The following is a 21,920-nucleotide window of genomic DNA, read 5'->3' as shown; positions in this document are numbered from 1 at the left end:
GAAAGGGTTCGGCAGTCAATGAGGAGAAGATTGGATGCTTGTATGCTGGCTAGAGGTGGTCATCTTCAACAGTTTTTGTAGGTTGAGTTGAATTTTCATGTAATTTTTCATAATAAAATGTTATAATCTGAAATTTTGTTTCCCCTATATCTTCGAAACAAATAGGTTTTTCAAAAATCATCAAAGGACAAAATATTCTTAGAATAGTCCAAGGAACAACCCCCTGAATTTTTGCCGCATGTTTAGGAAACACCCTGTATAACTGTGGTATTGATTGTATTAATAATATTCATAATCATATTATTAATACGGGGATAATACGAATCTCCATTTCATCAGGCCACAAGCTTAAATCTTACAACAGAGGGTTATAAAGGTAAAAGGAGGAAAAGTGAAAACAATTTGAACATTTAAATGGAATGACAATAATTTTATTTACACTTTTTAATTATAAATGATAATATTGTTATAAATAATAATTGTTTCGTTTCGCTAAGCAGCAATTTTTATAGATTTTACATTTTGAGATAGAATAACTGCAATTTAATTTCCATTCAAATGGATTTTCATCAAGTGAAGACCGAGTCAATATAAAACTTGAACACCACTGCATAATTGCTCTGATTTGTCGAACATTACCCAATATCCCTCGAATCTATGAGTAGCAGTCTTACCTTGACATTCATTTACTTGACATTGAATTTATTATCAACAGATACAGATTCTGTAAAATACAGTGGAATCTCTGTGGATATCTATTAGCTGATGAATCAGATGCACTTAAGCTATTGGTGGTACCCCCTCCACACTTTTTGGGAAGCTCATAAAAGGTTTTATCCCGCTTTACACTTCCAGTAGTTAACATGCCCTCAAATTGATAAGAAGAAATCTATGTGTTAAAAAGGATAACCTGAATTATATTAAAAATGGTGAGTTAAAAAGGAATAAGTTAGATATGATTAAGACATTTCAATTCAAGGCATGCATATCTGGTTTTGTGATTGAAGCATTTTTAAGCGCTCGTTATCCGAATAGATCGTTCTATCCATTTTCTCACGATATGTATAATTTTCGAATTTCCTGCCCGGAGTAGTCTCAAATAATAAGGTTAGAATTACTGATGCCGAATCCGTCCCTACATTCGATTCTATGTTTAGCCGATCAGCTGTAAACATGATAACTCTTGAACGGAAATACCTAGAAAATTGAAATTTTCTGGATATGTTTGGATCTCGAATGTTTCGGTTAAGTTAATGTGCAAAATCCAATTAGGGGGTTCTGTAAATATGGCCGTGCGAAATGTTGTTTTCTTGATCGTTTCAAAACTACATATTCGATCGTAAAGAAAATTTCCAATTGGATATAACATTATAATATCAATTTTCGTTTAGAATTTCATCTTGAATGCATGACGGAAACTATAATAATTTCAAGAAAAATATCGAAAAAAGGACTCAATATTGTGTGAATATACTTGACAGGGTGATTCACCGGGATGGCCTTTTAGACGTTTATGGAAAACTAATCATAATTTCGAGCTGAAAATTTGCATGTTGGGGTTTGAGATGATGATCTTTCTCCCTAAAATATTTTCAAATCTCTACAATTTCCGGTTTTACCGAAAACAAACTACTACTTCCTTAATTCAAATGGCACACCCAGTATTTTATTGCATCATAAGATAGCTTTTTTGACGACAATTTTGGCACTATGCCTACTTTCCTACCTTGGCTAAACACTCAACGGTTCATGAGTTAATGGGATTTAAAAAAAAAATGGTGTCGTAGAGAACTCACATCTTTTTGAATTTTTCGGCAGAAAAATCTTTTTTCAAAAAATATTTTTGTATTTTTCGATTATGCAAATACGTAGTAGTATGAGACTGTTTGCGGTTTGGTCCAAAAATTACAGGGTGTTCATAAGAAGATCATAAGCTTGGACAACTCAAATTCATCCAAATTAAAGATTTTCAAATTAGAATCTATATTACTTCAGTCGATTCTACGTACAAAAATGGTGGGGGTTACTTATTAAACCCTATACTCACCTAAAATGAATACTTTGAGAGTTATCGAGGAAGATCCTTGAATGAGGGAAAACCGCAATTCCTCACAGTGTGAAGGAGTCTGTGACTTCCGGAAAACACAGAAAAAAACTTAAATTTGATGTTACTAACTAAGTATACTAAGCTTTATCTGCCGAAATAATGTAAAAATGTCCTCATCGCCACCATCATCCCATTGACTCATGAACCGTTGACTTTTTACCCAAGGTATGGCATATTGTCGAAATTGTCATAAAAAAAGTTATCTAATGATGCAATAATATATACTTGGTGTGCCATATGAAATAAGGGAGTAATAGTCTATTTCCGGTATAACCGGAAGTTTAGAGATCTGAAGATATTTTAGGGAGAAAAATCATTGTCTCAGACCCCAATATGCAAAATCTGAGCACAAAATTATGATTATATGATTAGTTCTCTATAAACTTCTAATAGGCTATCCCGGTGAATCACCCTGTATGCACACGGCAAAATTAAGGTATTGGACAAAATGTGAACGGAGTTTGTAGTTCATTTTCTCTTGAAGCTTTTGGTCGATTTTAGTAATTATTCTGAATTTTGTCGGTGTGTAGAGAATGATAATTTCAAGCTTCGTGCAAAATTTCGTGTAGATAGCGTCATCGGAACCATAGAAAATAAAAGCAGTCTATTGGGAAAGGAATACTAATGTTCAGTAACAGCAGATCCGACCTAGAAGATTTGAAATAATATAAAATTTCGAATTCGAACAGAATATAGGAAAGAAAATGAGAAAAGCATGAACATTTGAGCACTGGTCCTTCATGCGTCAATGGCATCCTTGGAGACCTTAGAATATCATATAGGTATTAGATATAAGATGAAATAAATAGTTACAACTCAGAATGTTAAGAAGAGAGAAATTTCAATTTAATATGTCCTTCCAGTCTCGCTCTCAGTGCTTCGTACAGTATCTACTTACTTCTTCTTATTCAGATCTAATGAAACATAGAAGTACAATATTTTATTAGACTTCAATTTTATATTTCATGAATCTATTTGAATATGATTGATCACATGAGAAACTCAAATCAATGCGTACGAGATCGCTTGAGACAAATGAAAATCAAATATTTACTTTCCTTAATAGTACTGAAAATCAAAGTACCTAATTCAACATTGAAAGATTGTAGTTAGTGATTTCTTCGAAACTGAAAGATTAATCGAACATATATTTCAATTATCACAAATTATCTGTATGTGAAATAGAATGAATGAAACTGTGACCTCAACCTTTTGATAAACTACATCATTAGGTATTAAGGGTGTACACGACCTTTCCCACTAGGTTCTTCGGTGCAGATTCAATTTGATTCTGTGGGAAAATCGATTGATCGATTTTTTTAATTTTCGGAAGAAACCTTCCCCTAGAACCCTATGGCTGTTAAGAATAAACTCACTGATTTTTTCTCAAAGAAATTTGTAGTTTTTGTTTTGTCTCTCTGAAAATTGAAAGGTTTCAATCGTATCTTAATAATTTCAATGATTAATTATTATTTGACAAGAATTCCGAGGGGACAACATAGGAATAGGAAAAAATCGTCAATTGAGCTTTGGATCGACTTTAACATGCCTCTTTCAGTATTTGTTGACTGGTTTGGATGTTACCTCATCAAACACTTTTTTTCAGTTGATGTGTGTGTTATGAATGTGTGGTCGGAATTAACTCATTTTAGACTTTTTTCAACGAAGCGATTGAGTTTCTGCATAATTTAACTATTTTCGATGCATTAAATTTCATGCCTAAATAACCTGGAGTGGTAGGTATCAATTAATTCATGAGACAAAAATAAAAATTTCAGTGACTATTTCTTCCAGATTCAAATGTCGATTTTACCTTATCATTTCCATTTCAATGTTGAGTTTAGTTTCAGTCATTGATGGCAATCCAAAGCGAATCAAATTTTGCACCTAATCACGATCGCTTTCGAATACACTGTCATTCACAGTGCCTGACTTTAGTATAAATAAAAATATTATTATGATTATTAGAATGTTCAAGCTAAATTTCAGAAGGATTGTATCAACTGAACCCCTCATCTAGATGAATTTACCATTTTATTTTATATTTATTTATTTATGCAGTTCTAGTGTTTCCAAGGACAAGATAGGAGCATAAAAGACCGCGCGATCAAAAGCTTCTGACGAAATCAGTGTTTGTTTCTGGATTCTACACATTTCAAATCGTGAACATACTCAAATGCGTGAGTTCTCGGGTAAATCAAAGCTGAACAAAAAAAAGTTGCATAAATTATCAATCAACTATCAACTTCAGAAGGCGATGCGCGAGGAGTAAACACGTGTCTGAATGAACTCCGTATTAACTTCTGAAAAGTCTTGATTAGTTCAATTTTGATTGAGTGATAATTTATTGCTGCGTTTTCAACGTACATTAGAAAGAGAACTTTTAATTAAGTACCTATGGCTCCAACAAGAAATCAACAAGAAAAGACTGAAATGAAGCAGTTGATAAAGGAATCCATCATTGAAATATTCAAGGACAGAGAATTCGTTACAAGTATTTTCAAACCAATCTATGATAGACTTGACCTTCATAGAAAAAAATTCCGAAAAAGTGATAGAACTATGGTTATGTTTTTCTTCTTTTGACATTCCTTGTTTTAATCAATATCATTTCCTACTACGTTGAGGGGTTGGAAAAATTTGGTTATGAGTTCTTCAACAAGGTTATCTTTTGTTCCGGTTTCATTATCAGTTCACGAGAATAGTTATTTTTCTAACAAGTGCGGAAGCAGTTGAGTGCGGGAAAGACACTTTCCGCAAGAGTTATAGGAACAACATTTTTTCTACCATCACTTGAAATGAATTCAAACCTAAAAAATTTAATTAATTATACACATCAATGACAGACGTAATTCTGCATGTCATTATCATAGTTATCTCATCCTAGACGTTAATTGGGCATTCGGTGTATAGAGACATTTTTTGATACTTGCGTGCGGAAAAATCCACTTCTTTCTTTCTTGCACGCATATGCGTGCGGAAAATAAAAAGCAGAGGTGTTTCCCTCAATGTGAGGGAAAGTGGCTCTTTGTGATTTAAAATGCATGTAGAAAAAGAGTTGAAAGCGCACGCTTATAGAAAAAAAATTAAAATTGTCGAATTATTCTATACTTCTATCCTGACAGGGGATGAGAATTCCAGAGATATGACAAACAATCCTTATTTTTGGATGAGGTATCCACTCACAAAGTAAATACCTACATCTATTTATGAATCACACTATCTATATATTAATAATAGTTCGAGTTCACGATTCGTGTTTCTTACGTGAAATACAAAACGTATTATGTATTTATCTGACGACAATTACGATTTTCCGACGGACCTCGACTGGTCCAGCAAAAAATCGACTATTTCCCCCGTATCGCTTTTTTTCGCCTTGTATTTATGTTAACTATCACACGAGAGATTGACAGTGGCAATGTCAAATCATTCCCTAACAGAAATATCGCAACAATTAGTTTGAACTCGATTAAATTCAAGATCGCGTCCGGTGTATCCTTATATTCATGCGGGTTGTACAATATTTACTTGGTGGCTGCAAAAAAATTGAGAGCTTGATGAAACGAGCGTAGAAGACGAAAGGGGGTTCAAGAGCATCGAATGCGGAGGGACTTGGTTCTTTGATCTGGTGTTGTTAGTTGTTGGTGATTTGTCGAATTGTCAACATAGATACAGTTTTTCTGCGAGTTGAGAAAATGAGGAAGCGATGGGTTTATCTTACACTCGGTAAAAACGTGAGTATACTTAAGAGAATTAATAGCTTGATGGGGTTCAATTTTGTCTTTGATTAATTTGGTTTTCAGCCCATAAAAAGTTGTTATAAATATAGAAAATTCCAGAAAATCAGCAATTCCATAAAAAATACATTTGTGCGATACACAGTAATAATTTTTTACTGATAACCAAAACGATCTTCTTCTGAATTATGACCAGGAAACATCAATTGTGACAGTTGTAATCATAGAGTAATAAACATAGATAGAGGGAGTATACGCAAATGTCCCCAACATGGTTAGATTACGTTGTCGGATTGTGATATATTTTCAAATACACAATTTTACTATATCATTATGCATGTATATTATATTGAATGAAATATATTTATTTGTGGGATTATCAATTAAATATGCAAATTTGAATATTTGGAATCCGATATTTTTTCTAATGGCCAAATTTTCAGTATGCAGAATATTTATTATTTTCTGTATCCACCTGCTGAAATCCAAAGTTTGGCAACTATTGCTATCCGTTGTTTCCCGCCGTTTTGCCCGCTTGAAGTTTGTTTTTTAAATTTCTGATATATTTAGGTATTTATTCCAATATATTTTGAGTTAATATGAAACGTTGATTCACTATTGGAGATAGGAAGTGCGTTTTTTGTGGAAAAACTAGCGAATTCAATGAAATATCGTATCACTGACACTTAAATATGCGTCTATGAATATCCATGTGCATTAATTAGGGCGAGTCTTCGATTTGTACATATTTCAACCAAAGATTCCTGAGATCAAAAGAAACACTTTTTTCCTTTACTATTTTTTCCGATGCGATTTTTTTCTCACTTAGTAGAGCGGGCATTCTGGAGTTAAATGGTCTTCGATGGAATTTTATGTTCTGAAAAGATTCATCACAGCAATAATCCATAGCGTAGAGTCCAAGACGCTGCGAGACAAGACAAGACATCACATCAATAAAAAAATATATTTCGAAAACCATTCCCTTCGATTTATACCAATTGCGAGATATAACTGAAAATTACATTTTTTATGGATTTTCAACAGCCTATATCTTTTTAACCGAGTTGAATCGGATAAAATAGTAATGGAAAAAAGTGTTTCCCTTGACCTCAGAAATCTTCTGTTGAAATATATGTACAAATCGAAGACTCACCCTGTATATTTACTGAGGAAAACAAAAATAACATAAATAAACGTTCATTAAAAAATAAATTAATCGACTAGATTCTTCTTAAATATTTACATATTATATTTATGTCATTTTGGGTAGAAATATTCCGTGATTTTCATTTGACTTAGACAATTTATGTCTTTTCAATGTGGCTAGGTCATGGATGCGTTTTAGTTGCAACAAACAGTATCACACTCTGTTTATTTTTCAAACAATTTGAAAGCTGTTTCCAGGGCTTGAAGTTCGACCCCTTGTCGAGTTTTGTTCTTTTTAATTTTAGGGTTTGCATCATCCACTATTGTCGAGTGATTGAAACATGCTTCAGGAAGGCTCTTTTTTAGGGGTTAAGCCATTTTCACTTTTTTTTTGTAGTACGCCGCTGGTGGATTCTAACATATGGAAAGAATTCTATATTCTTTTAAATTTTTTTGTATTTTCATGCAACTGCGTTCGTTATCGGGAAGAAGGTAAAATCATTTTTTATAATACATTTAAGTAAAATTTTTAACAAACCTATTATCCTATTATTAATTATTAACCTATTATCACAATGAAAACAAAAAACTGAACGTGGTTGGTTTATGACCAAAATTAGAAGTTTCCTTAAAAAATAAGAAAACTAACGAAACTATATTTCAAATTTGATTTCAACATCTCAAAATCTGAAAGAACTATCAATATGAAATTCTGAATGGAGCTTGACATTCTTATTCTTATTGTATATCTATATGCAAAATTTCAAGTTTGTCAGATATTTTGTCATTGAAATATAATTTTTTTTAGTATTCTGAAGAATTGGTTATGGTTTAACACGAAATTATGCATAAAGCTTGAATTTTTTGATCAATTTTAATCAATTGAAAAATCCAAACTCGGTTGGATCTGTTGTTGTGAAAATATTGTTTTTTTTCTTTGAGATATTCTTTGTGAATTACTCATGAATCTTGAAATAAGTATTAATTAATAATTATGCATTTATGATTCTTGTGATCGATCAACATGGAATTTTGCATAAAACTTGAATTTGATATTTAAATGCAGATTTCATCGATCGAATATATATAATGCAAATCGATCGAATATATATATATAATGCAAATTAGGCAAATCGATAATAGTGAATCATCACTATTATCGAAGAAACAATCAATGCATCATGTATAGAATGAATTTATTACCCAGAGAAAAACATGTGACAATCAATATTTATTTCAAGATGAGCATCTTCTGATGGTTGAATTGTATCGGTGGTGTCATTACTACTGTAGTTGTGAGATCATCGAGACAATTTTTTACAGTGCCATTATCGTCTATCGAAACAGCATCTTTTCCTGCATAAAACAGATCCAGCAATTTATCTTGAAAAATTTCGAGATAATTTGTGTTATAATAATTCAAAATATTTGTTGCCATGAAAATATTTGGTTATTTTCCAATATTCTTTTTGAGTTTTCTATGATTCTGCTTATGTGATCAGCTTGAAACTTTACTCAAATACGTCATTTTACATCTATAAATATTGGATAATTTTTTTTCGATATTAATCTTCAACTTGATATGTGCTTATGTTTTCTATCCCGAGTTATGGATCTGGTTATGCCATCAACTTGGAATTTGTAGGAAGTTCAAAATTATCATTTCACATCCGAATACAAAAATTCAAATTTCCGACAATTTTGCCACAAACCTTTTTCTGCAGTTGAATATAAATTGAAATGACATACCTAAACAGATAGTATATTGGCTATTCGACAACCATTAATTTCCTTGGGTAATGAATAAATACCAATATATTAATCTTGCCGTGGTGTTATTGCCCAATATTCTTTCCGTTTTAAAGAAACTCATGGATTTTCTATTAGATATACTTATACAAAGTAGATAATGATAACGATCTTATTGAGATATATCATGTAAATGAATAAGTATATTCATTTATGCATGTGCCAAGGAACCTAGGTATTACCCAACAGTGTCAGTTTAATTCTTAATTAATCGATATTAACGAACTGTGACCGGCTTAGTCATTAGATTATTTACTTCTTCGTTGATTGAATGTGAACTGTGAAATTTGTAAAACAAAGCGTTCAGCTAGTTTATCAATCCACTAACAGGGCTTTCAGTTCACATTTCTTCCAAGGTGTTTATTGATTCCTTGTCGAAGTGCTCAGCTTATTTTTTTCTGTGAAATTATCTCTACTAACAGATGATTTTTGGAGATTTCCTTCTGAACTAGTCCACGTATCTTCATCAAAATTCGTATAGAGTGGAAGTTTCTTTTTGTATGAATGGGCAGTGATTTGATGCTTTTATTGATTTATTAATTCCTCTATTGACAGTCATTTGTTTCGTTCAAGTTCTCATTAGATACTTGTAGCGAGAGTTCCTTCAATGACTATTGTTATTATTGAGCACACAATCATCTGACTTTAGAGAACAATTCAAATCTATGCGAATTGAAAAACTTACTGATATACAGGGTGTTCTGATTTGTTTCCGACAAACTGAAATGGGTGATAGATCACATCATTTTAAGCAAAAAAGTTCCTATGAACATGGGTCCGGAAATGCTTCGTTTCCGAGATACAGGGTGTTAAAGTTGAAAAAATAATTCGCGTTTACTTAAATATCTTTCGACTGATTCCAAATAATTGCATGAAAGTTGGTACATAGGTTTTTTTAAGGTGAGAAATTCAAATTTGTGGTCGATTTGGTTGTATTTTCTAGAGGTCGCCACTGGCAATCATTTCGTCCCCTTTGAACCGTAGCAACTTTTCTGTGCTACCCTGTACGTCATTCTGGACTAAAAAAATCGATTCCCCTGACTTTTCTTGTTAAAAAAGGTATAACTCATTTAAGTTGCTAGGGGCAAACGTTTCAGAGAAAAACGCATTTAAAGCCAAATCCATATTTTTGTAATCTCTAAAACATGTAGAAACAAATTTGTAATAATTTTAAATCAAATATTTTTTAGAAGTAACAATTTAGAACAAAACAAAATAACATAATAATTTTTAAAGAAGGTGTTCGAAATGTCCACCGTTCTGTTGAATGCACAAATGACATCTTCGAATGATTGATTGTTTTACATTCAACAATTGTTACGGCCATATATTTAAAATGGCTATACACAATGACAGATTTAAAGTGTGTTAGGTTCAGATGTCATTAATTATAATTATAGTTAACTAAGTTAATAGCTTATCAACAAATACAGGAAAATGGTATTGGTTACCAAAGGCCCGAACGAAGCATACAAAGAAGAAATCATCTACAGAGAAATAGGATTTTACAGACCTTCGAAGAAAATAAAAACTCAGTATTCGTAAAGCATCCCAACAACGCAATATTTCGGGAAACAGAATATTCAGAACACTTAAAAACAACAATTACATAGCATACCACTTCTACTTATTAATGGGCAATAGAAAATCCGCATGCATTTCGCCTTAGAAATTTTCAAAATGAATTCAAATTTAATATTTGAATAGGAATAATTTCATGGAAGGATTTCGAAGCAGTCAAAACATATTAAAGAAAACGCGAATTATTTTTTCATTTTTAACACCCTGTATCTCGGAAACGAAGCATTTCCGGACCCATGTTCATAGGAACTTTTTTGCTTAAAATGATGTGATCTATCACCCATTTCAGTTTGTCGGAAACAAATCAGAACACCCTGTATGTATGTACGAGTATAAGTAATTGTTTGGCAGAATATAATTGTTAGAACCGTGACCAAATATTTACATTATGTTTTGTCATTCGGTTCATAAGGTTATGAATTTACCACTTTTTTTCACAACATGTTGCCTACGAGTCGCTACCTTTCTTCAATAACTCCGATATTCTAATACACTCACCGGCAAACAAACTCGGACGCCTAAAATTTTGCTGTTCGTTGACCAAAGACTTTCATAATTTTTCATCGATTTCAATTGTTTCTACTCCAAATAAAATATAAATTCTAAATACAACATCGTATTGTATTCTAAGGTTTCAACTGTTGATGAGCACAGAAAAATAGAGCTTCCTATAACAAGAGCAGTCTTCTTCTGGCGTCAATATCATTATTTCTATGCGTTTTACTAAGCTCTACAACATTCGAATCTAGATATATTTTATAAATTTCATATTTCAAAATGAATCCTGAAATAACGAAAAGATCCACTGTTTCAATCGATACATGTAGTTGTAATGAGATAGATACATTAGAAGATTATTTTTATAGGTCTCCAGAAAGACGCTCGTCAACAGTTGGTACCATAGTAATTTTGGGACACTTAGATGAAAAACGGTTTTTGACCCTTTTCTATTATTTATATTGATACAAACTATACAATGATATATATTTGTGAAATCAGTAGGCTTTCAAAAAATTACACAAATTGCTCTTATTTATATAAATAACATAACTTGGGGTCATAGCTTCGTAATTAAAAATCACGATGAAAATACTAGCATGCCACTGGATTCTACGTAAAAAAGTTCCTCAATTATGTTTTAATCAGGACTTTATCATCAGTAGGTATTAGCTTTCGATATCGCCATTTTTCCAATTTATATGATAACTCGAAATCAAAAAAAGGTGGCCAAAAATACTCTTGTTAGTTTCTCAAAAAAAGAGAACAAGAATGGGGTATCAGATTTTGTCTATCTCCTCTGATTTAAATGTTGTAGTGCTAAAACATCGAAATTTACCTACCCTCTGAACAATGGTATAAATTATGCATATTGAGTCTTAGTAGATACATGAAATGGAAGACAATTATGATGAAAATCTTGGACTAATTTGAAATATAGCTTCCATAGAAACCTAAGTACGAAAATTTTAAATAAAAATTTTTTCATGCCAAAAGCTATCACTACCTTTGCTAATCAAATAAATATTTTACTAAGATATATTCTGTTCAATATATATGTATTTTCCATAATCATGCAAGTCATTTCCGCTGCGAAGAATTAATCTGCATGTATGTCCTAGTATTCGTACTGATATGAAGTAACATTTGAAGCAAGAGAATTTCGAGTATTTCCCCTCAAATTCCAATACTGTCTTATCTCTAGAGATGACCTCAACGATCGTACAGTCGATAAAAAACAATGCAAATTTTCGCTACGGTTCACTATTCCTCTATATCAACATAATATTTATTTATGCAACAAGTGAAAAAACATCTGAAAGAAATGTCATATACAGGGTGAGTGTTTGACTTGTACATATATTTCAACCGAAGATTCCTGAGGTAAAAAAACCAGTTTTTTCCTTTACTATTTTTTTCGATTCGATTTTTTTCACACTTAGTATAGGGAGTATTTTGAAGTTGATCGGACTTTGATGGAATGTTATGTTTGGAACAGGTTCATCACATCAATATAAAACTATATTCCGAAAATCATTACCTTCGATTCCATTCCATTTGCGAGATATATTTTCAGCCGAGCCGAATCGGAAAAAATGTAAAAGAAAAAGGAATTCCTTTTACCTCAAGAATCTTTGGTTGAAATATATGTACAAGTCAAAGAATCACCCTGTATATTAATAAATATAAATTATGTAATATATGAAAATATTCATAAAAACGTTTAATGTTCTTTTTGAAAAAATCAATTAAATGCCATCTATTATACACTACGTCAATTTTCATACAAATCATTTATCACTAATTGAAAATTTTGAAAAATTAATTTTCATAATTTTCATGGATAGTGTTTGCTTTATATTCTATTATCTCCAAAATGATACATTCTATGGAAAAAATTTCAAGGAACCTTTTGTTTTGTGTTGCTCTGTTGATCTCAGAAATGAAAGAACTTTCTCGAAAAAAATTGGTGTAGATTTTCTATAGGAATAGGATCATAGCACCCCTATATCCAGGCCACTAGATAATTTTGGCAGTAGACACTTACCTCATTCGAAACATTACATTATCTAAACTTCATAAATAACTTAAAATGAAAATAATGAATGTAATAATACTACAGTTATAAGTAAAAAACTTATTTTTTTTTCAAACTCAAAATCATGTTTCGATAACTATATTTGACATTCATGAATTCTGATCTGATTCATATTTGAAAATTTTATCGGTTCATGCAGTTCTCAACAATCCCAACGAACAATAAATTACAATTCATGAAATGCCAAATTTAGTTATCGAAACATCGGATTTCAGTTTCTTTCTGTGTTTTCCGGTTCTGTTAGAAATTGCGCATTTAAAGTTCTACCTCAATAACTTTTGAAGTATTTATTGTAGGTATAGGGTTTGCTTAAGTACCACGCCTCTTTTTATTCGTAGAATCGTAGAATTAACTGAAATAGTAAAAATGTAGGTACTAATTTGAAAAATTTTGAATTTTGATCAATTTGAGTTGTCCAAGTTTATGATCTTCTGATAAATACCCTGTATATTTTTGGTCCAAACCGCAAACAATATCATGATACTACACATTTACAGAATCGAAAATGAAAAAGGATTTTCCGAAAATAACTTTTTCTGCAGAAATATTAAAAAAAAATGAGTCATCGTCGCCACCATTTTTTTCATATAAATCCCTTAAACTCAAGAAACGTTGAGTTTTTACCAAAGGTATGGCATATTGCATGGATGGTCATCAAATAAACTTTCTAATCATGCAATAGATACTGGGTGTGCCATATGAAATAAGGAAGTAGTAGTCTATTTCCGATATAACCGGAAGTTATAGAGATCTGCAGCAAATATTTTAGGGAAAAAGATCATTGTCTCAAATCGCAACATGCAAAAAAGGACCCCGCACGTTTAGTATGGGAAATGGCTTTCCGTGAATTTGGCTGAATTTTTGATATGTTGTAGTTCTTGATGAACTGATCAGAAAAGTCCCTAGCCACAAAGCTCAAAAATGAACAGTTTTTGAGATATGGAGCTTTGGAAATGGATTTTTTGCAATTTTCGGGGTTTTTGCTCATCAATCGGGAAGCTCTCATTTCTGGTTGGGATGGAATTTGGATGTTTGGTGGCCAGAACCCGACAGAGAAATGATCTTCCTTGGTTATATTAGGCACCGCCATCGATAATTTTTTATACACTGCTCCACATTGGCTATGAAATGAGATACAAAATCCAAGATCTTCCATACTTCTTTTCATGCCACAAGATGACGCCAGAATAATTCACATGACCGAGAAACGACATATTGTGAGATTTTCTTAAGAGAGACATATTTGATATTATTGGACATCAAATATATGAGGATTCAGTTATTATGGTCTCTCTTAAGAAAATCTCACAATATGTCGTTTCTCGGTCATGTGAATTATTCTGGCGTCATCTTGTGGCATGAAAAGATGAATGGAAGATCTTGGATTTTGTATCCCATTTTATAGCCAATGTGAAGCAGTGTATAAAAAATTATCAATGGCGGTGCCTAATATAACCAAGGAAGATCATTTCTCAGTCGGGTTCTGGCCGCCAAACATCCAAATTCCATCCCAACCAGAAATGAGAGCTCCCCGATTGATGAGCAAAAACCCCGAAAATTGCAAAAAATCCATTTTCAAAGATCCATATCTCGAAATCTGTCCATTTTTGAGCTTTGTGGCTATAGACACTTCTGATCAGTTCATCAAGAACTACAACATATCAAAAATTCAGCCAAATTCACGGAAAGCCATTTCCCATACTAAACGTGCGGGGTCCTTTACAGCGCAAAATTATGATTAGTTTTCCATAAACGTCTAATAGGCGATCACGGTGAATCACTCTGTAAAAGTATAACGCAAAATTTCTAGGAAAAGTCTGATCTAGGAAAACGCATGTCTTTTCATTCGATTTTCGCATTTAACATATTCCAGGAGTTAAAACGTGATGAATTCAACCCGGGATAGAAAAATGTTTCCTCGAACGTTTCCAAACCAAAGGTTTATTATTGGAAGTATTGAATCAATAGAAGTACATCCCTATTAGTCATCCGGTCTCGGCGAGAGTCAGCAAATCGGAATAGCGCGGTATTTTTCAGCGAAACAATCCGAATCGACCGGCTCGCAAAATGCTACATTCTGACTGATCAGTCCGAAAATAAACCGGAATGCGTTTTGCGATGTTCAAGTGGGTCACATTTAATTATAGATTTCATTTTCAAAGTTCATACGAACAACAGACTTTGAAATGGAAAACTTAAAAAATAAACGATAATCCTCTGGATTTTGGAATTTGTCTAGGATTCGACTCATTCATCTAGAGCGGCATAATCGGAACTGTATAGGATGTCCCAAATTCGATGCTCACTGAAAGCATCTCGGAAACTATAAGACTTGGAGAAAAAAATCTACAAGGACTCTAGAGTTCTTTTTTTTTTAATTATTAGATATCAGAAAGCAGTTCAGAGATATCTTGATTCGTTCACGAAAAATGATTATTTCAAATATTTCGGTATTTGGTATTTGGTTTCTGTTCGAAATATTCAAAAAATTCTAAAAATTTGTTCAATAGTTTTTATGGTTTATATGATACTCATGACAGATCATAGAAATTAATTACCGTTTAGAGATATAGAGCAAAGGAGGACACCCTATATTTTTCAACGCAGTTTTTCAGCCGCAGATTTGTCGAAAAGTATTCTGCTATCGGTATTTCAAAAATGTCATTCGCTTCGAAGATATTAAGTTTTTGTCTTAATTTTCTTATGGGACACCCTTTATATAGGGTGTTTCCAAATTAGACGTGTAAACCTTGGAGGCGTGTTAGTATGGCTCATTTGCTGTCGTTTAAGTCATATTTAGTGATAACCAAAAATCAATAGTTTGCGACATATTTGAGTTTTCTTGTTATTTCGAAAGATTTCTTAGATTACTTCGTTTCTCGTCATTTTTTTCTATCATACATTGTCCAAATTTGATTATAATTTTGGATTATTTTCGTGGCCAGCGAGAAGTCCGGACCTAACACCGTTAGAATAGATGAAGCAGCGAGAAGATTGAGAGTAAATTTCAGGCCGAAAGTAATAACTGAAGAAATAAGAAAGAGGGTACGTGCTTGGATAAGGAATGATGGCGGTCATTTCAAACAAAATTTATGAATACATTTTCAACTGAAATTTTGAGTATAATTGCAATAAAAACATATTTAATAAATTACTTTCCTTTATTTGCTTCTTTCCCTCATCAAATCAAAATCGGCTGAAACAAAACTATAGTGCCTGCATTCTAACGAAAACTGTTTTAGGAAATGAAAAAGGAAATTGGCAGGTATTGAAAATAATTTCGTCACACATAAATTGTGTGATTCGAAAGTTGCAGGCAAATTTATATTAGAAAATTACTATTCTTTTCTTCATATACCAAATTTAAAATCATATTAATTCTTATCCAACATCTACTACATAATTGTATCGCTTTTTTCATGCAAATCATATCCTTCACTAATGAAAATTTCAATCAAAATTTAAATTAAACTTGGTCAACGTAGGAAAAATTGACGAAAAATGAAGTGGGGTGAAGAATTTTTTAAAAAACATACATATATACAGGGTGAGTTTTGATTAAAATTTAAATTAAACTTGGTCAACGTAGGAAAATTGACGAAAAATGAAATGAGGTGAGAAATTTTTTTAAAAAACATACATATATACAGGTTGAGTCTTTGAATTGTACATATATTTCAACCGAAGATTCCTAAGGTCAAAGGAAACACTTTTTTCCGATTCGGCTCGGTTGAAAATATATAGGCTGTTTAAAATCCATGAAAATATATAATTTTTAGTTTTATCTCACAAATCAAATGATTTTTGGAAATCAGTTTTTTTATATATGTAACGAATCTTTTTCGAACATAAAAATACATCAAAATCCAGTCTACTCCAGAATGCTCGCTGTACTAAGTTAGAAAAAAAGTTCGAATCGGAAGAAATAGCAGAGAAAAAAATGTTTCTTTTGACCTCAGGAATGTACAAGTCAAAGATTCACCCTGTACAGTTATGTGTAAGCAATTCTTGAGATTGTAAGAACACCAATAAACTCTCTCTCTTTGTGATCTCCAAGGGTGAAATTGGCGCATGCATGCCGAGCGCTCAAAATCTATTGACTTCGTGTCACTGCTTCACTCATTTCTTTCTTCAAACTCAATCACCTTGTGACTAATATCAACAGTAAATAATTAATGGAATAATTTAAAAATAAGTTTTCAACCGCAATATGCGTTCGAAATTGTTTTGACGACTTAATTACTTACTCTTTTGTGAAAGTTTGGCAAAACTGCACGTACTCAAAATAAATGTGAATATATTATTAGCCGGATGGGAACATGAATCAATGTTATAGGCTAAAAAGATACTTTTAAGAATGAAATTGGAAAACAAATGAGGGGACTTGGAGTCACAACTCAGAATTGGTAGAATATTGTAGCGCCAATAATGGTTTTTTGGGTTTAGTCAACACAAATATTTTACAATGTTGGCATGTAAGTTATACCCGTATAGATTCCCACATCTGTCGGCTTGACAAACCTGACCTACCTCACCGTGCAGCCATACAAAACACCTACGTATATAAACAATGTAATAAGAAGTGACTAATCACCAACTGAAGAGGAAATTGCACATTTCAATTGGATCGATAAGTCTCTTTAAGCAACTCCAATCTTATTTCGTTGGAATAGGGCAAATGCGGACAAAATGACTTACTGTTTAGTTTTTCAATAATATATTTTTAGTTATTGCAATAATACTCCCATTCTGGTACTAAATACTAACTTTGGTTAATTGTTTTCAAGTATTATGAGATGAAAATTGAATTGAACTACAAAAATAAAAGATATAAGAAATTATTTTGACGTTAAATAGTTCCGTTTCCGTTTTAAATTATTTTGACTTCAAACAAAATCCGTTTTGTCCGTATCCTAAGGACAAAATGACACACTTGTAATGGACATAATGACATACATAATATTTAAATGCAAAGTTCGCAAATAAACGTTTTGGTTCTTTTCGAGACAGTACCAAACGATGTATGAGCCAGTGAAAACACTGAATGTAACGTAGCCACTGTTCACCAGGTTTGAAACGAAAAAAACGTCACTGTAATTAATGCAGGGACAGTCATCGTCATCTTCATTTTTTTTTCTTAATTTTTAACGGTTTAGTGTCGGATTATTCGACGTCATCGATTTTTTTATTCTTCAAAGTTCCTGTTTCCTTTACCACCGGGTTTTTTTTATCATTGAATAATATTTTAGTACTTCTTGTTTCTTCTTCTTGGGTAAATTGTACGCAGCAGATTCATCCTGATTTTGTCAATAAATAAAAAATAAGGCTGTCCCTGAGGAAGTTGTGAAAAAATTTCATTACGGAAGGATCCTGATCCTTCAAAAGTTTCTGATCTATTGTAACCATCAGGAATCGATAGGTAATTTACCTTTTTTTCACAAGATACATAACAGAAATTTCACGTTTGATCACGTATGAAAACTATGTACAAAATAACATGAAAATGAGCTCATTAGTTCCACGTGAAAATCAATTTATTAAATTCTATATTATTTCCAAAAATATATTTTCTTCACATGTATCGGACAGAATGACATACTATGTTGTTTTGTCCATCAGGATAGTATGTCATTTTGTCCAATACATACTTTTTATGATATTGAAGCACAATTTCAGAACAAAACGAATATTGGCATGGCACTCTCCAGAAGCAATTCAGAAACCAAATGAACCAAAAAAAATTCAACCCACCAAAACACATTTGTGGCTATTGCACCAGTGAAACAGACAGTAGGATGTCAATTTCTTCGCAGGATTGTCATCATCACAAGCGGGTCCTGAATCACTGTAAAACCCCATTTTGTCTGCATTTCCCCTACATAGAAGAGCCTGCTATATTCGAATACAAAATTATCCTTATCCTCTTTATTTATCGACTTTATTTGTAATTTCATGCAAATCAAGTCACATTTGTGTGAATGGAGTAATTTTAAAATCAGAAAAAATGTAAACGGCTTCAGTGTCAACAATCGATCAACCTTGGTAGTCTCAACAGGCAATGATCTGTCAAACTTTCGAATTATTTTTAATTGAGTGTGATTCATAGAAGTTATTTGGAGAGTAATTTCATAAAACGCTTGCTGTATCAGGTATGTAAATGAAGGAGGCATTTGAATAGATACTTTGTTCTTGGCTTCTGAATGGGTTATTTTGTTGGAACTATTGAAATTTGACTGCCTACTTAACGCGAACTGATGTTTTCAACTCAGCTATTTACAATTGCAAAAGTTTGGGATATTTCCAATAATTGATTAGGACAGTGATAATATGAATGTTAACTCTGAAAATAAGAAAATTTTACACTATGCCTTATTATTCCCTCTTTCAACGCAAAACTATTTTTTAAATCCATTTTTAGATTCCACAAATGCAGAACGTAAAGTGGAAAATTGTAGGATGGGTTAGATTATTTTCATTTTCCTTGGCCAAATCTTAAGATTCATTCATTGAAAATAATAAGGTGAAACGCATTACTTCATAAAGATTTCCAATCTCACCTAACGAAGAAAAACATGAAACCAGAAATGACTTCACAGGTTACATAATGCCCAATCGAAATTGCTATTCAAAAATACATTACGCCGAATATATTTGAAGTAGAATCCCTGGTAATGAATATTACATCATATCCATTCATAAAAAACATTACAGATTCTAGATTCCTTAAATTTCAACCCATACTCACTTGGATTAGATTTTCAACCTTAAAAATTAATACTGTAATATAAGTAAAGGGTAAAGCAACCGAGCAATCTTTCAGATATTTTCATATTTGAAAATTGAAAACATTTTGTTTTTCTAGCATATTATATCCATCATTGACGACTTTCAATGAATTTTTCCAAAATCCTCCAATTATTATTTATCATCCATTTACCTACCAAAGATTATTATTAATACTCGTTTCGAATTTTGTTTGGAATATACAAAATTTGATAACTGATACATTTCATGAAATGCCCTATTTCAAATGCTCCTATTTTCGATAATTTCAACTGAAGAATAATATGCAACTCTGAATACATTGAAGTGTTCCACGAGTTGCATCCTTAGGTGGAGTCTTTGAATGATTATGAAGGCTACCACACACTATAATATTTAGGTATGAACTGTAGAGAGAAATCTATAAAATATATTAAAAATCAGATAGTTAGCGCTCCCCAAAAATATAACTGAAATATGATAAAATGTTTTTATGGAAAGGAAAAAAAATAATATTATTGGAGAGTTGATTCAATGAAGATTAATTAGTTCAGTCCTGGAGATTGAAAATATATTCATTTCCTAAACATCGGCAAACATATAGGTATATTTAGTACCAATTTCCTGCGAATAATCTGGTCCAATTCTGAAGATCTTAGACAGACATCATTTATACTACAAATATTTTAGAATAGTAGTTCAAATTTCATGGGTAGAAAATATGAACTGAAAATTCTAAAGAAAATTTCCTTATATCTCTCTACTTTTTACAGATTTTTTAATTTATACGAAGTGGAAATTTAACTGATGAACATCTTTCATGAATTAGATTTTTTTTATTAAAATTTCAAATCAATTTTGACGCAAATAGTACTATGGTATATTTCTTTTTCTTATCTAGAATCTCTCAAATTATTTTGACAAAAATTATGGAATAGATCATGCGTTGATTATTATCATAGTTATGTGTTCAAACCTAGGGTGGTAATAATTATATCATTTGTTTCTTAATTCTTGGTTGAAGATCATTAGACATTATTCATTTTAATATGGATTCGTGGATTTGCTGCCCAAAACAGAAGGACAGAAGGATTTTCATATAATGCTTTTTTCTAAATACCATTATTTTCCATATCAAACCATAAGAGATCTGTAGCGTGTATTATATTAATTCATTTCCATTCATTGTCTTTTTGTATTTTATACAGTATTCCTAGTTTTGGAGACAATTATGAATTTGTTTCTTGAAATCAAAGATGCTTTGTAACAAACCATTTCTCTATTTTTGTATTTAATATAAAATATATTTCGCTAACAATAAAAATTTCTTTAATAACAAACGAAATATTTTGAATCATTTGTTCTATATGCCTGCCATTAGGATACATACAATAAAAAAAATTATACATTCGAAAATGTTCCATTTGATATAAAAAAAATTGTTTATTTTTTGAAATTTATTCATTAGATATAATATTGAAGAAATAGTTTATTACAGAGCTAGGTTGATTAAAAAAAAACAAAATTATATCTTTATCTCTAAAATGAGTCATAATGTTACGGTATAGAAAAAAAGACGAATGGAATAAAATAGAAGAAACGCAAAACACGCTGCTGATCGCTAACCATTTGATATGGAAAAAATGGTATTTGGATAAAACATTAAAATTATCTTCCAAATGGCATAATAAGTAAAAAATGTGAAAAAAATTTTTTGACAGCTTATGAGTCAATTTTTTCTGAAGCCAACATTGATTTATGAAAAACGCCGTTTAAACAACAAGATATTCTGCCGTTTTCTGGAAAACGTGTACAAAACGTTGAATATAATCAAATTCGAGGGCTTCAAAACATGTTTTTTCTAGGAAGGTATTGACAAATACAAATGATTAATGATAAATAATTTGGTTATAATAAATCAGAAATCGAATTATGCTAAGGACTAAGTAATTCTTTTCCCCATATTTATCAGATTAAAATCACCTTGTGCAATAAAAAGCAACACAATTATATACAAACAATTAATCATCAATTGAAAAATTATGCAACATATTGGTAAAGTTCGTTGGATGAATTCTCAGTGATAAAATCGAATTCCGCAATTTTACGCATGATTCTAATTCAACTTCACTGATGTTATCAATTTCTCAATAAAAACGAACAGGCGTAGATGCCACTG

General features: G+C 31.7%; 1 protein-coding gene across 5 annotated transcripts in view; it reads left to right on the top strand.

Moving 5' to 3' along the window:
- LOC123672821 (BTB/POZ domain-containing protein 2-like) overlaps window positions 1–21,920 on the top strand; it is a 55,208-nt gene that overhangs the window by 19,497 nt on the left and 13,791 nt on the right. Inside the window, exon 1 of one of the 5 annotated variants that reach the window (XM_045607125.1) lies at window positions 788–929. The exons of 3 other annotated variants lie outside the window; for them this stretch is intronic. In XM_045607125.1, coding sequence (XP_045463081.1) covers window positions 927–929 — 3 coding nt within the window. In that variant the 5' untranslated portion in view covers window positions 788–926. Of the gene's footprint in view, window positions 1–787; window positions 930–5,385; window positions 5,845–21,920 lie in introns of those variants that run through there. One more of the 5 variants, XM_045607123.1, reaches the window with a different exon arrangement.

This window comes from Harmonia axyridis, chromosome 2 (genome assembly GCF_914767665.1).
Source record: "Harmonia axyridis chromosome 2, icHarAxyr1.1, whole genome shotgun sequence".
Classification (NCBI taxonomy): domain Eukaryota; kingdom Metazoa; phylum Arthropoda; class Insecta; order Coleoptera; family Coccinellidae; genus Harmonia; species Harmonia axyridis.
The sequence above is the reverse complement of the archived record's forward strand: the minus strand, read 5'-3'. Positions and strand labels throughout refer to the sequence as shown.